Genomic DNA, 24,449 nt, shown 5'->3' on the forward strand with positions numbered 1-24,449 from the left:
ATGTGGCTGCAGCCAAGCAAACGTTGACGATGCTTTTGAGTGCATCCGTGAACAAGACCCCCATGCAAGGACCCAAGTGCAGCTTTCATATGCTCTTTTTGGCGACAAGATGCAAGCCCCCTGACATGATCCTGTTCGTTTGAACCACCAAAAAGATCCTTGCGCCCGCGTTGGACCGCTGTAGATCATTCAGGCGGGACGAAGCCAGGGTTGGTCCCTCGGCGCTTCGGCTGCATCTCATCAGCCACGCGGGGATTTTCTCATTTCTGGTTGTCGAACGGCACTGCCGCTTTGGGCCTGGTCACCGTGGGGTCAACAGGGAGGTGTGAAGACCTTGTCGTGAGATGGAGGGATCGGTCGGCCGCTTGTCATGTTGGTTGAGACAGCGGTGCTGCAAATAACGGTAGATGATAGCGGCATGCTTCAATAGATGGATCCTCACGAAGCATGCGGCTTCTTTGTCACCGGGGCGCAGGCAGGCTTTGTGCTTCGTATTAGGTGCAGCCAGCACTCATCGTGATGATCGGATCCACTCCACCCACCGCGACGTTGAAGGGAATACCGGCGTGCTATAATAGGCTTCGACCTAGTCTATAGATGCGCTATTTGCAGTGCTAGACGATGGCGCGAGCGGAATGACATGCCAGCTACGTGAACGCGCGTATCGCCAGACGGGCACACTGTGCCCGGTGTTGAGTGCCGGGTGCGATGCGCAGTGTTTGGATCAACAGACCGGTCGCTCGGTTGTTCACGCCCGACAGGCGACGTTAGCCACGGTGCGCATGGTTTCAAGGCGTGCCCAGGTGGAGCACGACGCTGGCAAAAGGTTAAAGTGCTTTTCCTCGGCGGTGCCTAAGAGAGCAAGGGTGCAAGACTCGACACAACCTCATGTACGGGGGCCCTTTAGGCGTAACCCGTCGTGGCGGCACATGTACCCAGGCCGGGGGGTCGACCGATGGACGGCGGCTTCTTGCGTCCGGTGTGCTCAGCGTGTGAGGGACAGTAGCGACAGCACCGTAGTTAGTATAGAGGACTAGAGATGCAAGGCTGATGACATGCCGATGCTCAGCGCTGATTGCTCCAATCTCCGCGAGTGGCTCGCCGTTGGCTGTGTGACCTCGGCCAGCGATGCATGTCTGATGCTGCATGCCTCTGCAAAGTCCCATGTCATCGACTCGCCCGTCCCCGTTACAGGCGGCAGGGGTGGACTAGCTGCATGCCGATTTCTGGAAGACGCTCGGCTAGGGGCAGGCCAATGGACAGCCCGGAGGCGCGCCCACCCCAGATCGCGCTTGGATACCGTGGGCCAGCAGTGTGGTTTGCCGGCTGCACGCGCGACCACGCAGGAGGTGCTGGGTGCGGGTATGGTGGACCGATTGCAGTGCGCGGGCGGCGCTGATTGGCTTATGTCACTAGCGCGAGGGCTGCTGTGAAGGAGTAGGCGTAGCGCAGCAGGACCCAACCTCGCTCCGCTTCTTCCAACCCTTTCCGAAACTACTGCGCCAACCAAAGTTTGACCCCCCATCCGCCCCTGATCTCGCGATGCTGCTGGCGCCGACACGGATCGTTGCTGGATAATGCACTTCGTCCTGCAGGCCTCCCACACACGACGCCCCATGTCGCCCATGGAGTATCGCCGGCCGCCTTCCACTAATCATGCCATGCGCAGGCGCGGCTAAAACATGACGCTCCTCGTCCCTAGCTGACCGCCTGGAGGGCCACCGCCCCATGCACACGACACTCTCCCCGGCGTGGAGCCCAGCTGAGTCGCACTGCACCGCTCGACAGGGCCTAGTCGCACTACCGCTTTCTGCCATCATCGTTGCGGGCGCTGTGGTTCCCTGGCCTGCCTTCTCCATGAGCCGGCCGTCGTCTAGCTGCACGGATGCTCCGTTGCGCGTTGCGCCATGATACATGGTACGCCGCCCTCGTCTACCTTCCCTGTCGTGTGATTTGGTCATTCCAAGTCTTCCTTTTCGCTCCACGCACTATGCCTTTCGTTGATCGTTCCAGCCGTGCCACTGGCCCTAGTCGTCACAGCGCACCTCACCGAGCCATCCCTTGGTGGCTCCGTATAGTCAATACACTCCCGTTCCTTGTCTGCACCTATTCCACTATTAGCTGTTCTTGAGTTTCGCTAGCCTGGCCCTGGCCGTCCTTGTACCATGACTCCGGCCGCGAGGTTACTCTACCTCAATTTCCCCATCCACCCTTCCTGATCTGTCTATATCTCTTGGCACCCCATATACCTATGCAGATGCCCCCCAACCCAGCACGCTTCCAGGTCAGACAAGACTGATTGTCACCGACACAACCGCCTGCCACATACAAACCGCTGAGACATCCCGCCTCTCTACTGTATATCATCACTGCCTTCCCACACTACGAATTGACCACACCACCACTTGCCCACCATGTCCGGCCACATGCAAACCTCAACGCTTCACCGGCGTACCTCTCGCAGCTCAGGCAGCCAATCAGCATGCCGATCATCTCGCGTTGAAAAGACAAAGAGCCACCACAACAGCCCAAAGAGCATGGAGAGGAGAAAGACTACCACCGAGACCAAGCTCTACGCTTCGTTGGACGACCACTACAGAATGATGTTCGGTGTACCAGCCGAGGAAACCGAAGACCGTCCCCAACCAAGCAGACCTGTGAGCTGGCATCCATCATCTGCACAGTTCCAGGCTTCACAACAAACCAACTACTTCGAGCCCATGCCTCAACAACACTGGTCACAGCACTACTCTCCCTCATCCCGCGACTCTCAACACGGCTCTGACTTCTACTCTCTGTCCACACGTAACTCCATGTTCGAGCCCATGACCAGCACGCCGACATACACCAACACCCAGTCCGAGAGCGGCTGGCAAAGCGTTCAGCCCACACCCGGCTATGTCCACTCTTCTCTAAACACTCCCTCGACCGAGCCTCTACCATGGTACCTGCAGCAATGGGCTCAAAAGAACCAGGCTCAAGCATCTACCGACTTCCTGCCTATTCAACACCCTGCTCAGCAAGACCAAGATATGGAAGATGACGATGGCGAGAAGCTAGTCGCACTGGGTCTCTACGATGCACCAGAGCCCTCATTGAGCTGGGGTGCCCTCAACAACGAAGGAACTGGAAAGGGTCTCAAGCTCGAGGAGACCTGGCAGCCACCTGAGGCTGACGATGAAGAGGAGGAAGACGACGATGCCAGCTCTGAGGCCAGCGTCGAGGAGCCATCGCCACCTCTGCCGGCTCAACAGGCACAGCACCTGCCCGTTCATGTCAAAGCTCAAACACCAAACAACATGGAGGGACAGAGCTTCTTCTTCGACGAAGACGAGTCGGTGACAAAGGAGTGGTGGTTTCACCAAATGAAGCAGCCCACCATGCCGGTGCGGGACGCCGGGCTGGGATATGGCTGGTTGTAATCTAGATGTCTGTTTCAAACGTGCGACCACGACAGAGGTCCACTGCCCTATCTTCGAGGCGAGCATTTTTTCGAGACGAGTTCTTTCAGCACAGCGCGGCGTTTTGCATGGTTCCGCTTGGGACCGGAAAAGAGACTTAGAGATACCCTGCCTTTAGCGGCAATAGAGTGAGGCTTTGCATCGCTCACTATGAGGTCAGATGAAGATGATGTATTAGATAGCATCATCAACCAAATCAACTATATAACACCATACTTTGGCCCAATATGCAGTGCTGATGAGTCTACTCTATGATGCTTGTGAACACATAGTGCCCAAGAAGCCCAGCAGTGAGCCGTTGACGAGAAAGGAAGGTGCACCCCATCGCGCACCTGGCCTGTCCCAGAACTCACACGATGCCGTAACACGATGCATCCTCGTCCTCCACAACCCACAAGCTTCTTCAACGCTTCTAGCCTTTTCGCTCAACCGTGGTCCCAACGCACTCTCGTCTCGGCGCAAGCCGCCATGTACCAGCCCTTAGTGCACCAAACACATTGCATTCCAAGGCGACCAGCACAAGACACACCAACATCATATGTCGGCGACATGCCGCCGTCCTCCGGTCCTAGTCTGACGCAACAGGGCCAGCGCGCAATTGTGTCACAACGCCCGGCAAAGGACCGAAGACCGATAAAATAACAGAGTAGCATCAGCCTCACAAAGTGGCATGATTGATGGGCGCAAACACGCACACGCCATGTCGGAGTGACGCAGACACCTCTACGGTCCGACCGATCGTTACGCCGTCAGACGGAGCGAGCCACGCCAGCCCTGCGCGGCAAAAGGCTATGGATGCTGCACCATCGTCCTGGTCTCTGCACTCTTTTTTGCTCAGCTCCGCCCAACTTCGGCCAGACCCGCTTGAGTTGCCCTGACCGAACATCTGAGATCCTCCGGGCGTCTAGTGCCGAAGTTTACCAGCTAACCGAGCAGCAGGATGTGCCACGCTGCCTGTTCCCTCCTGTCATGGTCGTCACCGGAGACTAAGCAAGTAGCGCGAAGTTTAAGAGTTCAGACAACAGAGGTTCCAGAAGTTGGGGAGCGTGGCTTGTGAGATTAGGTTTGCGATGGAAGATGGGGGAGAGGAAAAAAACAATTCCAAGGTTTTGCCGGGTGGCTTTGCGTCATTGGCTCGATGCTAAAGACCATGGAAGGGACTTTTAGCGCTTGTCGATAGGGCGAGCAATCTGGAACGACTGAGGAAATTTCCAACGCGAGTTCACGTGCCTTCACCTGCGACGTTACATACCCAAGTGTTGAGCTAGCCAATAGCAGGGTTTGAAACTCTCGCACTGCAGAAACGCGTCAATCTGCGCGACTGCGACTAAAGATATGGAATCGCATACCCGGTTTGTTGTTACGGCGTGGCGTGATAGTCGCGAGCTGCTTCAGCTGCGCCAGGATCTGTATAGTCCTGAGACTAGTAGGAGAGAGAAGGCGGTGAACAAGGTACGCTGGAAGAAATCAATATACTCTGCAGGAGAGTCGACAGCCACAGTGTGCTGATGACAGGTAGGTGTTTGCTTGGCGACTACGGAAACCTGATGGCTTGCCATTGCTGCTGGACTCGACGGCGGATATCGTCGATGTAGTGCTTCAAGATGCAAGAGGCGAGTTGCAACATAATGCACTGCGGTTGCTGTACGCGACTGCGATATCGAGGTAGGTGTGTTCGAAATTGAGATTCATGAACATCTCAGTAGCTTTCCTACATCCTCTGCATAGGACTCGTTCACTATGGCTTTGCAGCACCATTCTTTTCCATCATTATCAATGCTCCTCGTCCATTTCCACCAAAACATCTTCCATAACAACCTATCGATCATGATTTCATACTGGCGTTACCACAACATCATTCTAATCTCATACGAACCCACCATCTAACACCACCCCCAGATTCATCACTGGCCTGGCAGACACGCAAATCGACCTAACCCGCGACCGCCCCTCATGGTTCCCTCCCGGAAAATCACTTCAACTCCCCCTCACACTCCTAGAAACCCGTCACCGAATCGTCCACCGACATCTCCCCTCCCTCGCCGAGCTCAAGCGCGCAGCCACCGAGTCCCTCTCCTGGCTCTGGGAATGGTACTGGATCCAACTTGACCATGCATTCAAGACAGGTGGTAGCCTTGCTCCCGCAACAGAAGAAGAGGAAGAACTAGGCGTCCAAAGCCGAGAAGCCGTCCGCGAAAAACTCCAAAGCATACTAAAAGCCTACGTCAAAGAGCGCAAATCCGAGATCAAAAACAGGAAGAAAGACAGTAATAGTAAGGCCGCTGAAACAGCGCTGTCGACATATACCCTACGCTACGCACCCACTGCCACTACCACGCCTTCTACGCAAACACAACGCGTACTCCTACACCTACTAGTCGACGAGAAAATGATCTTACCCACGGACAAGAAACTAGGCAGTACCATGTCCGGCGCCTTCATCATCTGGACACCCCTCTTACGTGCATTCTGCCTCGACAGCGGCGTGCTGCACATCAAAACTCTAGTCGAGCATCTCATGCGTGCTATGAACGCTACTTCCCCCGCTGCGCGCGCAATGATGAATCCGGAGATGGATCCTGTGAGGGAGGGGCTGCGGGACTGGATTGTCCATGTTCTTACGGAGGAGGCATGGGCGGGTGTACGAGGGGGAGGCGCGGCGGAGAGGAAGGTTGTGGAGGAGGTGCTTGGGGTGTGTTTCTCTGAACCGTCGTTTTGGAATTTGAAGGTGGCGGAGAAGGTGCTGGAGAAGGGGAGTGAGGTGGTGGATCGGGGGTTGTGGCGTAAGGTGCTGGAGGCTGCGACGGCGGAGGGAGCGGGGGGTGAGGATATGGAGGTTGATGTTGAAGAGATTGAGAAAGCCTTGCCTGTTAGAAAGAATGATGGAAAGGAGAATGTGGTCAAGGAGAAGATCAAGGGGCCGACTAAGGTGTTGGGGATGTGGAAACCGAGACCGATTGGATGGTTGCCTGAGGGATGGGAGGATGATGAATAAAGAGGGACTGCTCTGGACGCGCGGAGGCTTTATAGACATCCCTCGTTGTCACGTCAGGGACCCAAGTCGGACGAGTTTTAGATGTACGGCATATTCTCAGATTTCAACACCTCAGTGGCAATGTGCCAGCTGGTGTTGGTATCTATTCAACTCTCTCTCTCTGTCCTTCGTATTGTATACGAAACGCTTTGCTTCCTTCTCGATATGTTCCTACTCTTCGTAGGTATCTGCACCGTCTCGTCAAGTTTCGTACGGTATGTCGGACACCGCGAGATTGTAGGTAATGCAGACAGGTTTAACCCCGACTCCTCACAAGCAGCCCTTCTCATATCTTCTCTTTGGCGTCTGAGACGCCTATCCGGTTTTCTACCAAGCGCATGAGCTTGATCGTTTGTTCGGCGAGTGTAAGGGTCAGAATCTATGTCAATGTTAGCGACCGAGTCCCACCTATTACATCTGTCTGACATACCGTATGGGGTAGAATGCGCGCCAGATGGGCGAAGTAGCCCTTGTACAGCGCAAAGATACCCTCCGTCTTGACCGTCCGACTCAAGCAGTCAAAAGCCGATGTGTACAGGTTGCCCGTCTGGTTGTACATGCGCGACATGATGGTATCCGGGGGGTGCATAACACAGCAGACGACAAAGCCACTGGCCGTACTACTCGCAATGTGCAGCGGCATGCCCTCTTGCATACCCAGATGTTTCACTAACCGTCTCTTCGCAAAGAAATACGTGGGGAGTTGTACGGAGCTGCCGAAACCCGTGCGTACCATGGCTGGTCCTACACCTCTGTACAGGCCCTTAATTCCCTCGCCGCTGTATATTTGTCGCATGCCATCGACGGCGTTTCGGTAGTTGTGTTGTGTGCCGACGGGTAGGAAGGGCGAGTAGGATTGTAACCGCGTCTTTACGAGGAAGAAGGGAGAGCCGGCTGCTGCGCCTAGAATACCGGATGAAGCGCCTGCGAAGAGGTTGATGCCGAAGGATTGGACGGCTGGGTCGCTGTATACGACGTTTGTGAGGGTCTTGCGGATGGGTTCGTAGAAGCCTAGTCGGCAGCCGTTGAGGGTCATTTGGTAGACGTACTGGGCGCGTCAGTCTCTGCTCGTCCCATTGTTCTTGAAAATATGTGCTAGACATACTGCGCATCCCAGACCGCGTAGTAAACCTCTGGGTCCTTCATTCTTCAAGATGACGCTGACACCGTGGAAGACGCCCTTGTATAATCGCGGCGCGTCGCTTTTCGCTTTAAGCTCGCCTTGTAGTTGTAGTCTGGGCGATCGTCAACGAGCTGGTCGCGCAGGTGTTGCGAGCGCAGACGCGCACCGGATTTTGACGGTCTCGAAGCCGTGGGTTACTGTGACTGCACCGCATGCTGCTATGCCGCCGGCTATGAAGGAGCTGGTGGGGGTAGTCGTTAATAAAATTGATACAGTATCTGAGGTTTACATTGAGTACCTACCCGAGGGTTGTAGACATTCTCACACTCTATGCGACTCTTCGGCGCGCAAGTCGGAAGTATGGTGGAGTGCGTATTCGATAGTGGTAGCGACGTGGGTTACCGCGCGATCATGAACACGACTGGAGGAGAGTTGTAGGAATTAGGGATGGAAGTAAAATTAGGCGAATGCGAAGCTATACACGTCTTGCCGTAACAATGGCAGTACTGAGGAATTGTCCAGGTGAATATGAATAATCGTTCCGGTTTCGGCTCGGCATGGACAGCTACGTAAGACCGCTCGGACCCACTTCTTTCCATACGCTGCAACTCTTCAGCGCATTCCGCCGGCTCTAATTGTCCACGTCGCGTCGCGTGCTTGAGTTTACGCGCCCGCTGATTCGCCGACTGAAGCGGTGGAGATGAACGCAGTTGTCGCAGCAGAGGATTAGGAGCTCAACTCGAACATGGCTGGCTCAGCGACACCCGGCGGCGGGCCTCCACCGCCGCCTGCAGGCCCGCCGACACAGAAAGTTGCCGACGTCATAACGAGCTTCCGGCCGCAGAGGGTGAGACGATACTATACCTTTGTATATGTCCAGTACTAACGCCTTGTAGCGCTTCAAATCGGGCGGCCAGGGCACCTCAGTAACGTCCCTCGACTTTGACGACTCGGGCGAACTAGCCATTGTCGCACGCGACGACGATACCCTCCAAATCTACAACTGCAAAGAAGGCAAGCACGCCAAGGAGCTCAAGAGCCAAAAGTACGGCGTACATCTTGCGCGCTTCAGCCACCATGCCCAGAGCATCATCTGCGCGAGTACAAAGATCGACGACACCATCCGCTTCCTCTCCACACACGACAACTCGTACATCCGCTACTTCAAGGGCCACACTGACACAGTCACCTCAATCGCCCTGTGTCCGTCCAAAGACGACTTCATAAGCTGCTCGAAAGACAACACGGTGCGGCTATGGAACCTACAATCCCCCAACTACGTCGGCATGCTCAACCTCCACGGCGCCTACCTCGCAGCCTACGATCCTTCCGCGACCGTTATCGCGATCGCGTCGCCGCCTACGCAGAATGTCCTCCTCTACGATATGCGCAACTACGATAAGCCGCCGTTCGCAACATTCGATTTGCTCGAGGCCGAACAGCGCTTCATGGGAGGACAAAAGGTCGAATGGACCAAGATTGAGTTTACAAACGACGGAAAGAGTCTCGTCGTCGCGACGAACGGCAGCGGCCATTTCGTGCTAGACGCCTTCTCAGGCGACCTGACGCATTTCTGCTACCGCAAGGCTGGTTCCTCGGGACGTCTCCCGCCTAGCGCATCGGTCACCAACAAAACCGGTGCCAAATCTGATGGCAGTGGTCCCGCAAACGGACAGGGCGACGTGTGTCTCACGCCAGATGGCAAGTTCCTCATCGGAGGTAGCGGCGAGGACGGTCTCTTGGTGTGGGATATTTCGAAAGCACCAGCGCCGAACAATATGCTCGAGCCCATGGAGAAACTACCGGGACAGGGCAAGAGCGCTGTTGTGGGGTATAACCCGAGGACCAACCTGCTGGCGAGTGCGGATAAAGATCTGTACCTTTGGCAACCAGATCCTGATCTGATGATCTGAGACACTCGTATCAAAGATGGAGTCGCATTGGAGGCAAACTTCAGTACCACGAGAGAAGCAACGACACGAGAGATACGTTGCTGAATCAATAATCACCAGTAGAAGAGACCAGCTGTACATCCAGCACACTTCTCACCCCAATGAAGCAGTGTGAACGATCTTCGCACTGAAGACCATTTGCTCTTCGGGTTGACCAAAGTATAGGGAAGAGAAAAGGTACTCGTGGAGGAGACTACGTGGGAACCAAGAGAGTGAACTTGTTCTGAGACTAGACTGTATAGCGGGAGTAGTTGAGCAATCTATGTCTTATCAGCAGCCACCGAGGTGGGCTAAGATATTACACCTCTTCGTTTCCTGACGAACCCAATTAAAACACCTTTGAGAATGAAAGAGAGGATCCATTGATAAGGCAACATAAGATGATCAAGATCATGTTGTGAAGTGGGCAACGAGCAAAGCCACCTTTCGTCTAACATCTCAAAGTACCCTATCACGCCCAAGTTAGATGAGCATACTTTGTCGAACACATGTCAGTGTACATAATAGCCATGCCCTCTACTGGAGCTTTTCTCCGCTACCGACTCACCATGATCTCAAATACCCTTCTCTCATCTTCGCTCTAATTACTCTTTCGGGCTCTACTCTTCGTCGCTCACCGTTCAGTCGCCAATTGCCAAGAGCGGGACGGGACTGTCCTCCCCCCTCGGCCCACTCCACCGACCAACACAGCACACTCGCCCGCTAATGTATACTCGCGCATCCTGATCGACTCACAAGCTCATAGCAAGCTTTGTCCCGCAAATCGCATCTCAAGGAAGTTTGTTGCCGAGGAGCTTCTCATTGGTAATTCCACTTGGACTAGGTGGGTGGTGTACCCATCACGATGTGGTGTATGTGGCGTCCATTTTGCTTGTTCTCTCGGTAAAACGAACGAGTTTTCCTTCAAACGACGCACGCTGAGCCTCATCTTCATGCATGGCGCTACGGATGCGGGTTGGGCTGGGCTGTCATGCGTTGCGTGAATTTTGTTGTTCAAGAGGAAGGAGCGTCAGTGTTAGGCCACCCTCTTCTCACAGCAGACAGGATCACAAAAAGAGAAGGCGAATATGGAGGTCGCCGATGTGCGAGCTTGAGCATTAGTCTTTGGGACACGTCGAACGAGACGAGCGAGATTAGGGCTCGTGACGACTTGCAGATTTAGGATGGGGTGGGCGAATGAGATGAGTGTGCGTGTGTGTTGTGCAGCAGTGCGGAGTGCAGCGTGTGCTGCAGATGCGGTGTAAGCTGGAGTGCAGGACTGGAGAAGGGGAAACGAAACGTAAGGTTGTTACACGAACAGACGGAAGGTCACATGTGGAGCACGACATTGTGAGGTGGCTGTTGTTCGTGAAGCGCCGTGGTCCGCAGAGGCGGAAGGTGTTCTCCGCGGGCAGAGTTGCTGACATCAAGACAGTGAGATAGACGCATGAGCATCGACGATCGCATGTAAAGGAAGGAAGCAAGGAACGCAAGACATCGCCCATGCATCGTGTACTCTGCGTAGATTCGCCTTTGAGCGGTCTGGTTTTACGATGGGATCTTTGAAATTGCTGCCCAGTGATCCAGGCATCTTCGTCAAGACATCGAAGCGACCGCCCCGCTATTGGGCGATCGTAAATCCCATGTCGTGCAGCTCAGCTCGAGGGGAGCCGAATGCGTCGCACAACCCCAGGGTTCTCGGATCGTCGGTGCCCTAGACCCTGTCAGACTGTGCCTCGGACATCGAATCTATCATTCGCTGCGACGTGGTTTCGTCTGATGGTGTACGCGCGTGTTGCTGTCATCTGTCTACATCTGACAAGGTCAAACCCAGCTTTCTCAAGGTGATGACATGGCCGCAAACTCTTCCTGCTCGATGGCGGATGGCAAAAAGCGTGATGGTGCTCTCGTTGGCTGCAGCTGAAGGATTCGGGGTCTGGGCTGATCGGCGGCATCTTGGGGAAGAGCGACAGGGTTTGACAGACGGGAACCCCTGAAGCTTGAAGCCTCACTTGAATCAAGTTTGGGCATGGAGACCTTCTCCGACCGGCCAGCGCCCATCTCCTCCTCTTCAGTCCGCGTGCGCCTCTTCCCTCAAACACGAGCAAAAAGTCCCGTTTTCGCCTCCGCTACGACGTGCTGCAGCCTCACAAAGCTGGCCTTGACCGATGCTGCGGTCGAGTCTCCAGTGGTCAATCCACCAAGTGCGTGTCTGGATGCCGTGGCTTGCAAAGACCTTCTCACGTTGTCCAGTAAGAAGATGATGTGTGCATGTCACTAGTGGTAGTGTGGCAGATGGCTACTGGGGTTCTCCGCATCTTGCCCATAGCGCTGGGTCATCCGCTCCTGCACCTCCCTAGCGATATTATTAGCCCCTCTTCTGCACAAGACAGAATACCACTTTCATCGTCGCCGACTGCTTACTTTCTGGCACCGACATGTTCCCTCGCTGGCGACCCTTTGGCTTTCGATATTAACTCGCCCAATCAGTAACTGCGTGACGCGCATGCTTACTTCGCATCTCGTCTCGGGCTCCAGAGGTCGTCTCGTGACAGGCCGGACCTCGATATTGCACGCTTACACCCCAAGCTAAGATTCGCCCTTCGTTAGCACGGCGTCTCTGGCTCCACATCCATCTGTCAACCTCGCGCCGTATCCGCACGGCATACCGACATTTCAACAGTCTGAACTAGCACCATCACATCTCGCCACTGCTAGATCAGGATTGCTGTGCGAGAATGCCGATTCGCGTCACCAGCTCCATCTCCCGAAGACAGTGCATGAAGTTGGGCAACGGAGGATGATGCAAGCCCCCACCGAGCACGCAACATCACCAACTCGAAAATTCGAAAACCTACTTCCTATTGGACAATCCTCTACTTTGGAGTTCAATATACTTCCCCAGCCCACTATGGGGCTTACCTTTTTGCCTCGCCCATCGCCGTGCGGATCCAGGAAGCGCAGCCGAGCGGTGGCGGATATCGATGGGGAACATTCTTGTGTGCAGAAGAAGAAGCGGCGCCTTCGATTGTTCCTGATCACTTCACGACTATCGCCACAGTTTTCACACCCAGCAACCAATATTGTGGATCGCGGTAGCTCTAAGATTGCAGTGTGGGCCAAGCAAAAGGCTCTTGGACGAAACTTGCTAAGAAAGGCTGCCATTCTTAATGGTATACGCAGACGATGCATCGTGACCAAGGAGGCGCAGTACGGACGCGGTCGTGTGCCAGTCGAGCAAGAGAAAGAACAAGCACAGCTTGAGTTGGCTAGATTAGAGTTCGACCATGGCAGTGTCGACACCTACACAAGACCGGTACACTCGCGGGATCCCTCAGTACCGCCTAGTGCTGCTGTGAGGACTGGAGGCCACTTCGTAGTCTCTGGATCGCCTTCCAGTTCTCCAGCGTCTTCGAGAAGCCCTTCGCCTACCTCGCCATCGCCAACATTAAGAAGCCCTTCCGACGAGGTTGCCGCGTTCCGCTCGCCAAACGAAGCATGGTCTCACGCTGCGAGAGACCCGGCACCACGTCGGGACTACCTACCTCTACCGCCATCCCCACTCGGACTCTCAAACTATGACGCTCTCGACGTTGAAGATAGCGGTGATGCGTTCGACCCGTACGCTCATCTTGACGACGAAGATGAGCCGATACCAAACCCATATGAAGACGACGATGATGTGCCTTTCTCGCCTTCTGCTGTCACTTCAAGTTCATCTACCACATCATACACCAACACTACACATGCCACGAGCATGTTTTCCGACTTCAACGTGTTAGGCCACGAAGAACCAGTTGTTGGCGACTACGACCAGGTAGATGAAGGGGCAGACGCGATATGGCCAAGCGCGTCAACCTTCGATAGCCCAGCACCTGCACTCGCCTCGAGGTCGCCGGACTTTCCCGCCCTATTCGCAACATCGCAGTCCGCATCCAAGAGAACAGATTCATTCGCCATGTCGCCAAACTTCCGGCCAATTTTACCAACGAAATCAGTGTCGCCGGAGATGCTCGCCGTGAGCACCGCGGCCGCTACTTCGCCAAACTTTATACCTACAGCACGGACGATGGCTTCTCCTAATCTTGCACCAACACTAGCGCCAATGTCACCAAACTTCCCTCCTGTATCGACGTCGCCCAATTTCGCCTCGGCATCTGCGACTATACCGGCCTCGCCGAATTTGATGCCATTGGCTGCTCCCGCTTCGCCGAACTTCTTACCAGTGTCGAAGTCGCCGAATTTCACTGCGCTCGATACATCGATGACAGCGCAGAATCCGACAGCATGGAATCATTTGGACAACCAGCAGGGCCGAACTGATCAGCCAGCTCACACGAGTGACGTGGAAGAAGAACGTAGACGGCAGAGGAATTTGATGTTCATGCGGTTCGGATCATGAGACTCGTGGTCCACGAGCAAACTTCACACGACATCACCTATGTACTGGATTTGCACCATAATATTAGCATCGTATCCTTCCCGCGACTGCGCCTATCGCTTCTACAACAAGGCGCATACCACACGTTCCGTACCAAAAATCAATCTCGGAAACTTCACGTCGCATCGCGATTTCGATCAAGAGAAAAAACATGTTTGTATTATCAAAATTCCAAATAGGGTCCGGAGTATAAGGGCCGGCGGAAGTCACAAAAAGGGAAGAAAAAACCGGCACATGGTGTTTGTTGTACTACTATGTTGTGGGAAAAAGCGTGTTGTTTAGCGTTTCACGTCCAATGGTTTGGAGTTTAGGGAATTTCTCGTCGCAAAGTTCTATGTTTGGGCAGGGGGAATTGTATATGCAGGATCGGGGAAAGTGGGTACCTTTGTGGCGTTTGAATTTGCGTGTGAACGACCAAAAGAGCATGTTGCGTGTAGAATACTGTCTGATTCAATTTACGATGTGATCCAACATACCGAGAAACCTAGTTATGCCCATCTTCAACTCATCCATCCTAGAGATTGTGACATCTTTCAGCCCACTCTGGAGACTTCTTCCTGTATTGAAGTCGCATCCTATGCTTTTTGCAACTTGGCAGCTCTGTCTAGAGCGATATCACACATGGCCTGAATGGCCTCTTGCCGCTCAGCCTTGATGTCACCCCGATCAATACGCGAACGCATGTTCTCCATGATCTCCGATCTGGGGCGACCATTGACGAAAACACTACAACCCTCGTTAGTCCATAAACCTCTAAATATAGTCCAGTCCGAGGAACAAAAGTCGACTCACACGTATCTCAGCCCCGGAAACTTCCCCTCATACTCCTCGTTCAACCGCCCCAACATCTCTCTCTCCTCCTCCCCACCCTGCTGCAACTGCGCCTGCTCTTTCCGACTCTGCTCGCTATCCACCTTCTTCTCGCCCAACCGCGGGTGCGAACACAGAATCTCAGACAACTTCTTCACATCGGCTTCGTCATCCGAGGCAGCCAGTGCAGCGAGCTGCGCATTGACGGCTGTGATGAGGATGTCGTAGCTGGGGAAGGTGGCGGAGCGCAGCACGGGAAAGGTAATGGTGCGGAGGGGAGGCGAGGGCTCGAAGAGCAGGTCTAGAACGTTTGTGAGGGTGGACTCGGAGGCGTGGGGGAGGGCGCTGGCGGGTGGGAGTGATGTCATTGTTAGGGTTGAGGGTAGTGGCTAGTGGTTCGGGATAGCCGTTTATTGCTTTTCTCGCGATGCGATAGTTTGGGACCGGAGATTTGACTAGTTGGGATTTGGAAATTCAAGGGTTGACGTTGGTGTTTGTAGAGTGGTGGTGGTGAGGCAGAAGGCTGTGGTTATGGTCGTGGTTCACTGTTCAATCTTTTTTTCGCGGCCGCTACCGACCGATCAGCGATGCAGCGCATGCCTGGTCATGGCCAACGACGTGCATGGTGTCTTTACGTGGGTCGCTGCAAGGGGCAAAGCTGTTCTGGATGGATAGCGGGGCAGCACCGGAGAGTTAGTGTCGAGGTAGTTGAGCTTTGCAGGCGGACTGCCGTCTAGCTTTTCCTAGTCCGCGACGCGTACCGTGTTTTGCAGTAAACAATGGAGGAAGCTTGTTTATACTGCACGGCGGAGTCGAGTGGCATTTTTTCAAAGGTCCGACGCGTTCCCACAGGCCCTCAACAAAGTGGAATGGACTGGGATGTCGTGTTATAGCACTTAGAACGACTAGTATAGCTTCGACTCTACGAGGTGCTATCACGTCTGGTGATGCTCGAATTTGAGCTAAGAAGATGCGCATTGGGACTGCGATCGACTGCTGGGTTGGCAGTTGTTTGCTTCTTCTTCCCCGCCTTGTCATCGGCGATATACCGGCGGCACAAGCAATGGAAGGCTTTCATAGCCGTCAGCCCTTGACTGTCGATCTGATCGAATAGGGTGTGACCTGGGGCGCCTCAGGATTGCCGGCTGTACCTGCGTTGGTGAGGGTCTTCATGCGGGCCAGGGCTGTCATGCGTGCGAGTATCCGATATTATCGAAGGATACCACGTGGAGACTGCATTGTATGCAATCGCGTGTACAACTTCGCGTCGCTCACAAAAACAAAGAGCAAACGGGCACACGTGCAGTGCAGCAGTGGTGCAGTGTGGGGAGTCGATGTCGGTGAGAAGGCGTGTGGAGCGGGAGGCGGAGATAAAGTGCCTAGTGCTCTCAGGCCATGGAGCCCCCTGTGTTTCAGCTCCACGCTCGCCTTCACTGCCCTTCCTCCAGCTTGCTCTTTTGGAGGAGACTGCTAGGCGCATTGCACGGCACAGTTCCTGAAGCGTCCATTTGCCTCGACGCCCAGCGCAGCAGCCCCAATGGCCCGCCGCCCCATGCGCCTCTGCCTCTGCCTCTGATACTCTGCCACCTCGGATCCCTGATTGCATGACCCCTACTAGCCCGGACCTCCTGGCCCTCTGGCGCTTTCAACATCACGACTTGACGACTCTTCGCCGCAGACACGCACGGCTTTGAGAGTCTGCACCCCCGAGCGTCGCTTTCCGGCTGACCTGGCACCATGTCGCTGAACGGACTGGACAATGTCGAGGTCACACAGGCGTACCAGGGTGCCCTCGCCGAAGCTGGCGGTTGGTACGACGTCCCAATTTCTTCTTCGCACGCGGACCACGTGTTAACGTTTGGCATCTAGGTTCCTGCTCAGGTACACGTCAAGGGATGCCGTCGAAGTCCTGACCCGCGGCACTGGCGGTGCTGGCGAGGCGCGCGCTGCCGTCGCCCAGTACGAGGAAAAGTCACCGCTGTACGGCCTGCTGCTGTACCGCCGGCGCAAGGTCCTGGTCAAATATGTGCCCGAGGCGACTTCGCGACTGCTTCAGGGTATGTGGAGGCTTGTTCCTATCATGACCACGACTAACGCTCGACAGCCCGCGTCAGTGTCCACTTCATCAACATCACCGAGAAGTTTGCGCCCCACGACATCGTCCTGTCCATATCCACCCCGGAAGAGCTCAGCGATGCCGCTCTTACCGCCGCATGCAGTCTGCACACCGCCGCCCCGTCGAGCTCCTCCTCCAGCGGATCGTCGCGACAGCAGAAGCTCAGCTGGATCCAAGAGGCCGCCGAGGAAGGCGCCCAGCCCGATGCAGACGGCAGTGCACGACCGGAAACTGCCAAGTCCAACATACCCACCATACTGGAGCCATCTAGAGACAGCGAAGACAATCTCACGAGGAGCGGGTCGATCAACTCACAAGCCGAGACCGTTCCATTGATGCTGGACGAGAAGGTCATCGAGCACAAGCTGTCACCGCAGATTTCCCATGTCACCATGGAGACGGTCACCGAAGGGCCGACGACGCCAGACGACACCGATCTGTCGGATCTCCAGGACACGCTCAAAAGCTACGACTCGCTCTTCGAAGGCGGACCAGAACCCCGGAACTCTTCGCAGACTGCACGGCCAAACTACAACGAGCTGTACGAGCACTATTACGCGCAGTACACCAAACCAAAGGTTAAGCTGGGACCGCGACCGCGGCCATCGCTCGAAGGCAGGAGACCATCCACCTCGGGCAGTGCTCCGTCGGATCTGGCGAGGCCGAAGTCTTCGCTCCCGGCAGGTCTGCGCTCTGCGGCACGAAAAACAGCTGAGAAGAAAGAGTCCAAGACCAACGCCTCGAGCACCCTTCCCGCAATCGCCATTCCTCCTCCACACCAGGTTCCCCCAATGCCTGAAATGCCACAATCCCCCGCTTCGTCAGTATACTCCACGAGAGCCCCCGCCAGTACCAAGTCGATGCCCGTGTCCGCATACAGGAGTCACCTCAGGGCTGGAGGATCGACACAGGAGCGGACAAGACTTATGAAGGCTCTCGAGATGCGCAAGAAACAACAACAGGCACAACAGCTGAGGAAGGAGAAGGCGACTGAAGATGCTGCATCGGAGGTAGATGTCAAGGCCGCGGAGATAAAGGTGGAGACTGACGCCGAAGATGAAACTACGACAGATGCGACCGTTACTGCGACCGAGCCCGATGATGGCCCCTCCGCTGCACAACCTGAGGCCGAAACTGACGCCGACAAGGAGACCTTGCTTGGCGACGATCTCCCTTCCTCGTCACGTTTAAGCCGCTCTGGCCTTGCATTCGCGGATGGTCCTACCGAGGCAGACGACTTAAACTCTACTGCTTCGATTTCGTCACCCGTGTCCGCCCAGACCCACGGTTCCACTGGTGCACCCTCAACACGGCCATCGTCTATTTCGGAGGACGAGGCAGGTATGGAAGAATCGCAAAAGTCTGACGAGCAAGAAGAGTCGCACAATGCGGATTTTGTGGATGAAGAGCAATCAGTTGACAGCACGCCGACCGTGGTTCCTGAGAGCACGACGCCCGTCCCACCTGCAGAAGCACAGGAGATTGCGCAAGGCCCAGTAATTACCGAGCGAGCGCCGTCGTTCGATGACGCAGATGACAGCAGCAAGAGGGACACCCTAAGGCCATGGGAGAATGACATGCCATCACAACGCCGCTCGAACCGCGAATCTACCATCTACATGCCGTCGAACGAAGGGTACCAGCAAGAGGAAGGACAGTCCAAGAGACGCAACAGGGAGTCTATGCTCATGCCGTCTTCCCAGCATCAAAGTTGGTACGAGACCAAAGGAAAGCGACGTGCTGTCTTGGATCCACTCGAAGTCAGCGCGGACCAATCCGAGACCGAGTATCTGTCGGATGATTCTTTCATGGAGGAGCTGCAAAGCGCTACAGTACATCAAGCTAAGCCCATGTCGGTATCCAAGTCGCCAATCACCCCATTCTTCCCCAGGAAATCCTCTGCAACAGACCTACAAACGCCTCCCAGATCAGCATCGTCGAATTACCATGGCATCAGTCGCCTTTCACCTGAGCAGACTGGCCGCAAGATTTCAGGCGGTTGGCCTCCTGCGCCAAAGTCCGACTCGAGCACCGCGCCCAAGAAGATCAACGTTTCTTCTGGCATCTCGCAGAGGATCAAAGCACTTGCAGACAAGACCAACAGGGAATCGGCTTCACAAGTAAGTCTTGCGAGCTCTGCTTTGAGCACTAGAAGCTCTGTCGCCCAGCGTAAATCCTCATTCTTTGCAACAACACCTGTTGAGATCTCTCCTTCTGGGAAATCTACGCCGCGTCTCGAAAGCCCCTCGTTTTTGGCTTCATCTGCTTCAACAACGCCTGACAAGAAGAAACAGTCGGCGCCAGTCAAGTCGACAGTATACAACGTACAGCGAGGAGTTGAGAAGCCGGAGTCTGTGCAAGTAACGGCCCGCATCGTTCGCGATGAGCGCACAATGAAGCCGACGCTTGCGATGCCAACGGAGAGCACACCACTTGATCTCCACCAGAGTCCTCTTATCATCGACCACCAAAAGGCAACCATCACGCCTAGGAGCCCCACCCGTGGAAGACCGGAGCCTGCTTCTCCCCCACCTTCGTCTTCACACTCCCGTGAGCCCAGTAACGCACCTTCGCGGGCTTCATCCGAGAGCACGTGGAGAGCGTTCGGTCGCCGCATGAGCGAGTCTAAGTCGGTACACAGCCACGACGGCGAAGACAAGAGGGAAGACAAAAAGGACAAGAAAGACGAAAAGAAGTCGCGTACCAGCAAGATGTTCAAGCGCATGTCTTCTTCTATGTCCGCCATGCCCTGGAAGAACTCGAACAGCAGCTTGGCCCTTCCCGAGAACGACATGCGTTCCACCTCCCTGGCGTCTCTACGCGAGCCACCGCCGCCTGTGCATGTTGGCGATCTGAACATTCAGTTTCCAGACACTCTGGTAAGTCTTATCACTGTCAATACCAAGTTTACGCTAACCTGATGCAGCTTTGGAAACGACGATGGGTTGAGATTGACGCCTTGGGCAACCTCGTCCTCAGTCCGTCGAAACACAACGAGAAGGGAATTGTCAAGCGATTCCATCTCAGCGATTTCCGCACACCCTACCCACCTGACCAAGATCGCCAAGAACTCCCCAACAGCGTGGTCCTGGATTTCATGGACGGACGTACCTTGCAGTGCGCATGCGAGACGTACATTGGGCAAGCTCAGGTTCTGCAAAGTAGGTTTCAACCCTGTCCCTGTTGTTGTGTCAGCTGCTAACTTCTGTCCAGTCCTGCGGGAGGCGCACGATGCCTGGATTGCGTACAACCAAGCGCTGTAAATGGTCGCCACGACTTCTACCCAACCTTTCGCCCCAACGGCTCCACTCTCCTTTCCTCTCGGCTTTTCTTTGTGACGACGTACGACTACAGCATCAGGCATCACCTTTTCCTTGTTGTGTTGGATACAAAACGGTTCTAAACTGGGGCTGTATCTCTCTCCTTGCATACTTTCGGCCCTCCACCCTTTTCCTCATTTTACCTTATTTCCTTTCATACCCGTTTGAATTGGGGGAGGCCATCTGGCAGGCTTGGAGCTCCTTCTTCTTCCTCTTCTGCCTGTAACACAAGCCTTTTGATTTGTATAATATCTAATGCTGCGCTGGCGGCAGCCGAGTTATTGCTGTTTCTGGAGTGCGGACGGATTGCAATGAAGGCGGACTACAAGATATAGAGACCAGTTCCGCAATTGGACTACGTGCCCTTGTCATATTTGCTTCTGCTAGGTGATGGTCGTTCCCAATGCAGGTGAACCAGAGGGGTGCATTAAATGTCCGGCTCAAAGAAGGATAATGTGGCAGTTTTTGTGGTGGATTTATCCAAAGTGTTGGGCAAGATGGCTCGACTCGGGGCTGGGTGTGAGCAGTGCGCAATCTCAGATGGGGGCGCGCCGTCTGGAAGGGGTTAGCGCATCGTGGATGCAGGGATTAAGCGACACCTGGCGTCATACATGCATTCCCATGCATTCGACATGTGCATTTGATGGAGAGCTCGGTATGTTAATGATGCGCAGCAAAAAGGGCCTTGTGCCTGCTATCATGCGGCCAACTCCCCGACGGTCTTCTCCAACCTCCCCCTTAGCTCTGCGCCAGAGGCCACCATAGAGAAGACGCGACCCGAGGACTCCGCACTGGGCTTCCAAGAGGCTGTTGCGCCGCTTTCCCGCCCCGTCCTCGCAGCGCATCCTGCAGCCTCAAAGTAACGTCTACGAGGGTAACCCCATCTGTTCACAGCAGCCGTCATTGCATTGTCACGAGCCTCGGCGCCGCGTGCCCGCCAGGCAGCTCAACCAAAGTAGAGGAGGGTCGCGTAGTGGTGTGCGCCTTGTATAAACACCGTCCGGCACCTCCGCGCTCCTCGACATCATGCCGGCCACTTCCCCAAACCACCCCTTCGCCTCGCCCAACGCCATCCCGCCCCGCACCAGCTCCACGGGCATCCTCAACTTGAACGCGAGCATTGCCAAGCAGCCTTCCAGAACGAGTGTGCTACGTCCCTTGAGCGAGATTGATTGGCTCGGCCAGAGCAAGAAAAGCAAGACGAGCCATCCGGCGGATCCTTCCAACGCGCCTGCCCAAAACGTGTCCATGCAAGAACCTCGGCCGCAGACCATGGCCGCGCAGTTGAACTCGTCGCCCCGCACCGAGCACACCGACATGGACTCGCCCATGGACAACACGCAAGCCGGCGCAAGCCTCGAAGCCAGCACAAATTACCCGACGCCGCTGTCACCACCCGCAGAACATGCAAAAGATATTGGCGAAGAGCTCATATACGGAAATGGGGTTGCGTGGACAGAGAGCAAGGAGCGCATATTACTGGGGCCCTACGACTACCTGTATGGACACCCCGGCAAGGACATTCGGAGTCAGTGCATCGCAGCCTTCAACCTGTGGTTGAAAGTGCCGCCAGAGAGACTCGAGATTATCACAAAAGTGGTGGGCATGCTGCATACCGCGAGTCTACTGTAAGCACACCCACCCCACATTCCCCTCCCTTGCCTAACAACCCCCAGCGTCGACGATGTAGAAGACTCCTCCATCCTCCGCCGCGGCATCCCGGTCGCACACTCCATCTTCGGTACCCCGCAAACGATCAACTCGGCCAACTACGTCTACTTCCGCGCGCTATCCCTGCTTCTCTCCATGAACAACCCCAAGCTCATCGAGATCTTCACAGAAGAGCTATTGAACCTGCACCGCGGACAGGGCATGGATCTATACTGGAGGGACAGCCTGACATGTCCGAGCGAAGCAGACTATCTAGAGATGGTAGGAAATAAAACCGGGGGTCTATTCAGACTGGCAATCAAGCTCATGCAAGCCGAGTCGCATACAGACATGTACGTGCCCGACGTCTCTACCCCAAGATCTCACCCCAGCTAACAACGCCCAGTGACTGCACACCCCTCGTCTCCACAATAGGCCTGCTCTTCCAAATCCTAGACGACCACCTCAACCTCTCCCCCACATCCGGCTACACAACCCTCAAAGGCCTCTGCGAAGACCTCACAGAAGGCAAATTCAGCTTCCCCGTTATCCACGCCATCCGCGCCGATCCCAGTAACCAGATCTTGATCAACATCCTCAAACAGAAGACTACCGATGAGGAGGTCAAGCGGTATGCGCTTAAATACATGGAGAGCAAGGGCAGCTTTGAATACAGTAAGGGTGTTATTGAAGAGTTGAGAGGCAAGACGGAGGAGCATGTTCGTGGGGTGGAGAGGGAGTTAGGGGTGGACGGCAAGGAAGGGGCGGATGCGCTGAGGGTTATGCTGGAGAGGTTGGTGCTCAAGTGAGGGAGGTGGATATAATGTCGGCATGTCATGTCATGTCATGCTTTACGAAGCTCATGTCTCATGATGGTTGGTTGGTCTCTGTACGTGTCTTGTCTGTCTATTTGTTGGGAGATGGATGGACGGCTTAATACCCAATGTACTGTGGATTTGTGTACATGTATACTAATAGAGTGTGGTTGTGTTGTAAGTAGTATTTGATTCTGAATGTGTGTAATGAAATACGAAGTCATCTAATTCTCTAGTGTTTGATCCTGAATGCGGGTAGCAAATACGGAGTGTTCCAACTTTCTGCCGTCACTCATGCCGGGTTCGTCGTGTCGCAGTAATGAGGACTGACAGCTTCATGTACAGGCGCGTGAAATCATACAAGTATTCGACCACCAACTCCGAACAGACCCTATGAAGCCTTGTGTTGCATCCACTTCCGCTTCTTCGATTTCGCTCGTACGTCTTGTGAGTTCGTCAGGTTTGCTCTGCGACCAGCATATCCGTTCATACTCACTCCTCGTCGTCCACCACTCTCTTCACAACCTTGACTCTCTTCACCTGACTAGTCGGCGCCATGACTCTTTGTCGCTGTGCTCCCAGCGACTTCCTCAACGCCGCCCTGAACTCCTCGTACTTTTCCTCGCCCGATTTCGCTGCTTGAGAATGACGATAGTCGTGATGCCCATGTATACACTCCTCGCCCAATTTGATGATGTCGACAACGGCGTCGACTTTGCCTTGCGCCATACCCACAGATTCCATCCAGGGAAATGCGTCGCGATAAAGTTGGTCGGCGCCGTACTTGGACGCGCGGTACCAGCCAATCTGGGAGTCAATGTGGAAGGCGGTTATGTTGGTGGCCCAGACAAGGACAGCGAAGCAGGAGTGATTGTAGGCCTTCATAGCGCGGCCGTGAAGCCAGCCTAGGATGCGGAGCGTTTTGAGGCTTTTGGAACGGTTGGGACCGAGGTTGATCATGAAGTTGTACAACGCGAAGCTATCAGTGAAGATGAATTCGTTCTTGCCATATAGGATATCGACGCCTTCCTGGTGGATCTGCTTATTCACTGCGAGCAGCGAGGTGACCAGAGGCGCTGGCTCTTCTTCTTGGTTCTTCCGGACGCTGTTGCTCATGCGATGTGCGTCCGACCAGCTGGACCCTTCGACTAGTGAAGCTTGCAACTTGGCGGATATGCGTTCTACATTGCGGCGCTTGTGCTTGAACACGCCGACGAGGTTGATGCCAGAGGGGTCCGTGAGCGTGTACTCGTAGATGATGTTTCTGATCTCGGCAGGGAGTTTGAGGAAAGGGAAGATCTTGCGCTTGGGAAGTGGGCGGGAGCTTGTTGCGACTGCACGCTTCTGGAATAGTTTCGTTAGTCTCAGTGCTTGTAGTTCACGCAGAGGTGCATCGAACCTTTGCCTGTGGCGTGTCAAAGTCCGACTCTGAGTCCGAGACGTCCAGTTCATCGAGGTGGTATGTAACCTGAGTCCTCTTGCGCTTGGAGTAACGTCCCGATGCAAAGGTCTCTGCTGGGGCGCTGATGTCGGTCATGGCGAATGGCTGGTAAGTCAATTGCGGATTGGGTAAATCTGAGAGGTATCGAGATGGATCACAACGCAGATGAGATTGAAACGACACGTTAGAACGCGTGTGCGCGACTTCTTTAATAGGACTTCGTCATGGAAGTCGCGTGGTCAGGTGTTGCTCGCTTTAGGACTAGTCTAGGCAGCGATGTCGCGATATCAGGGATTAGCAAGGCATC

The 24,449-nt window shown here is 54.8% G+C and overlaps 9 protein-coding genes across 9 annotated transcripts; 6 read left to right on the plus strand and 3 right to left on the minus strand.

The window, feature by feature from the left end:
• Positions 1 to 2,537: 2,537 nt before the first annotated feature.
• J4E79_009413 (uncharacterized protein) lies at positions 2,538 to 3,422 on the plus strand (the record flags this gene model as incomplete). The annotated part of the gene is made up of 1 exon (XM_049358259.1): positions 2,538 to 3,422. One exon carries the CDS (start codon positions 2,538 to 2,540, stop codon positions 3,420 to 3,422), a length of 885 nt encoding a protein of 294 aa, XP_049207114.1.
• A 1,374-nt stretch (positions 3,423 to 4,796) lies between these two features.
• J4E79_009414 (uncharacterized protein) lies at positions 4,797 to 6,456 on the plus strand (the record flags this gene model as incomplete). The annotated part of the gene is made up of 3 exons (XM_049358260.1): positions 4,797 to 4,913; positions 4,981 to 5,126; positions 5,361 to 6,456. 3 exons carry the CDS (start codon positions 4,797 to 4,799, stop codon positions 6,454 to 6,456), a joined length of 1,359 nt encoding a protein of 452 aa, XP_049207115.1.
• Positions 6,457 to 6,781: 325 nt separating this feature from the next.
• Positions 6,782 to 7,937, minus strand: J4E79_009415 (uncharacterized protein; the record flags this gene model as incomplete). The annotated part of the gene is made up of 5 exons (XM_049358261.1): positions 6,782 to 6,874; positions 6,926 to 7,543; positions 7,601 to 7,730; positions 7,785 to 7,859; positions 7,921 to 7,937. The coding sequence occupies 5 exons, from the start codon at positions 7,935 to 7,937 to the stop codon at positions 6,782 to 6,784; spliced, it is 933 nt and encodes a 310-aa protein (XP_049207116.1).
• Positions 7,938 to 8,363: 426 nt separating this feature from the next.
• Positions 8,364 to 9,531, plus strand: J4E79_009416 (uncharacterized protein; the record flags this gene model as incomplete). The annotated part of the gene is made up of 2 exons (XM_049358262.1): positions 8,364 to 8,465; positions 8,515 to 9,531. The coding sequence occupies 2 exons, from the start codon at positions 8,364 to 8,366 to the stop codon at positions 9,529 to 9,531; spliced, it is 1,119 nt and encodes a 372-aa protein (XP_049207117.1).
• Positions 9,532 to 12,460: 2,929 nt separating this feature from the next.
• J4E79_009417 (uncharacterized protein) lies at positions 12,461 to 13,632 on the plus strand (the record flags this gene model as incomplete). The annotated part of the gene is made up of 2 exons (XM_049358263.1): positions 12,461 to 13,366; positions 13,417 to 13,632. 2 exons carry the CDS (start codon positions 12,461 to 12,463, stop codon positions 13,630 to 13,632), a joined length of 1,122 nt encoding a protein of 373 aa, XP_049207118.1.
• Positions 13,633 to 14,565: 933 nt separating this feature from the next.
• On the minus strand, positions 14,566 to 15,168 carry J4E79_009418 (uncharacterized protein; the record flags this gene model as incomplete). Its single annotated transcript, XM_049358264.1, has 2 exons — positions 14,566 to 14,716; positions 14,783 to 15,168. The coding sequence occupies 2 exons, from the start codon at positions 15,166 to 15,168 to the stop codon at positions 14,566 to 14,568; spliced, it is 537 nt and encodes a 178-aa protein (XP_049207119.1).
• Positions 15,169 to 16,537: 1,369 nt separating this feature from the next.
• Positions 16,538 to 20,179, plus strand: J4E79_009419 (uncharacterized protein; the record flags this gene model as incomplete). The annotated part of the gene is made up of 5 exons (XM_049358265.1): positions 16,538 to 16,611; positions 16,670 to 16,857; positions 16,905 to 19,795; positions 19,843 to 20,077; positions 20,130 to 20,179. The coding sequence occupies 5 exons, from the start codon at positions 16,538 to 16,540 to the stop codon at positions 20,177 to 20,179; spliced, it is 3,438 nt and encodes a 1,145-aa protein (XP_049207120.1).
• A 1,083-nt stretch (positions 20,180 to 21,262) lies between these two features.
• On the plus strand, positions 21,263 to 22,695 carry J4E79_009420 (uncharacterized protein; the record flags this gene model as incomplete). Its single annotated transcript, XM_049358266.1, has 3 exons — positions 21,263 to 21,864; positions 21,913 to 22,239; positions 22,293 to 22,695. The coding sequence occupies 3 exons, from the start codon at positions 21,263 to 21,265 to the stop codon at positions 22,693 to 22,695; spliced, it is 1,332 nt and encodes a 443-aa protein (XP_049207121.1).
• A 498-nt stretch (positions 22,696 to 23,193) lies between these two features.
• Positions 23,194 to 24,238, minus strand: J4E79_009421 (uncharacterized protein; the record flags this gene model as incomplete). Its single annotated transcript, XM_049358267.1, has 2 exons — positions 23,194 to 24,045; positions 24,101 to 24,238. The coding sequence occupies 2 exons, from the start codon at positions 24,236 to 24,238 to the stop codon at positions 23,194 to 23,196; spliced, it is 990 nt and encodes a 329-aa protein (XP_049207122.1).
• Between the last annotated feature and the right edge of the window lie 211 nt (positions 24,239 to 24,449).

Source organism: Alternaria viburni (assembly GCF_023758015.1).
Source record: "Alternaria viburni strain BMP 2772 chromosome Unknown scaffold_25, whole genome shotgun sequence".
NCBI lineage: Eukaryota > Fungi > Ascomycota > Dothideomycetes > Pleosporales > Pleosporaceae > Alternaria > Alternaria viburni.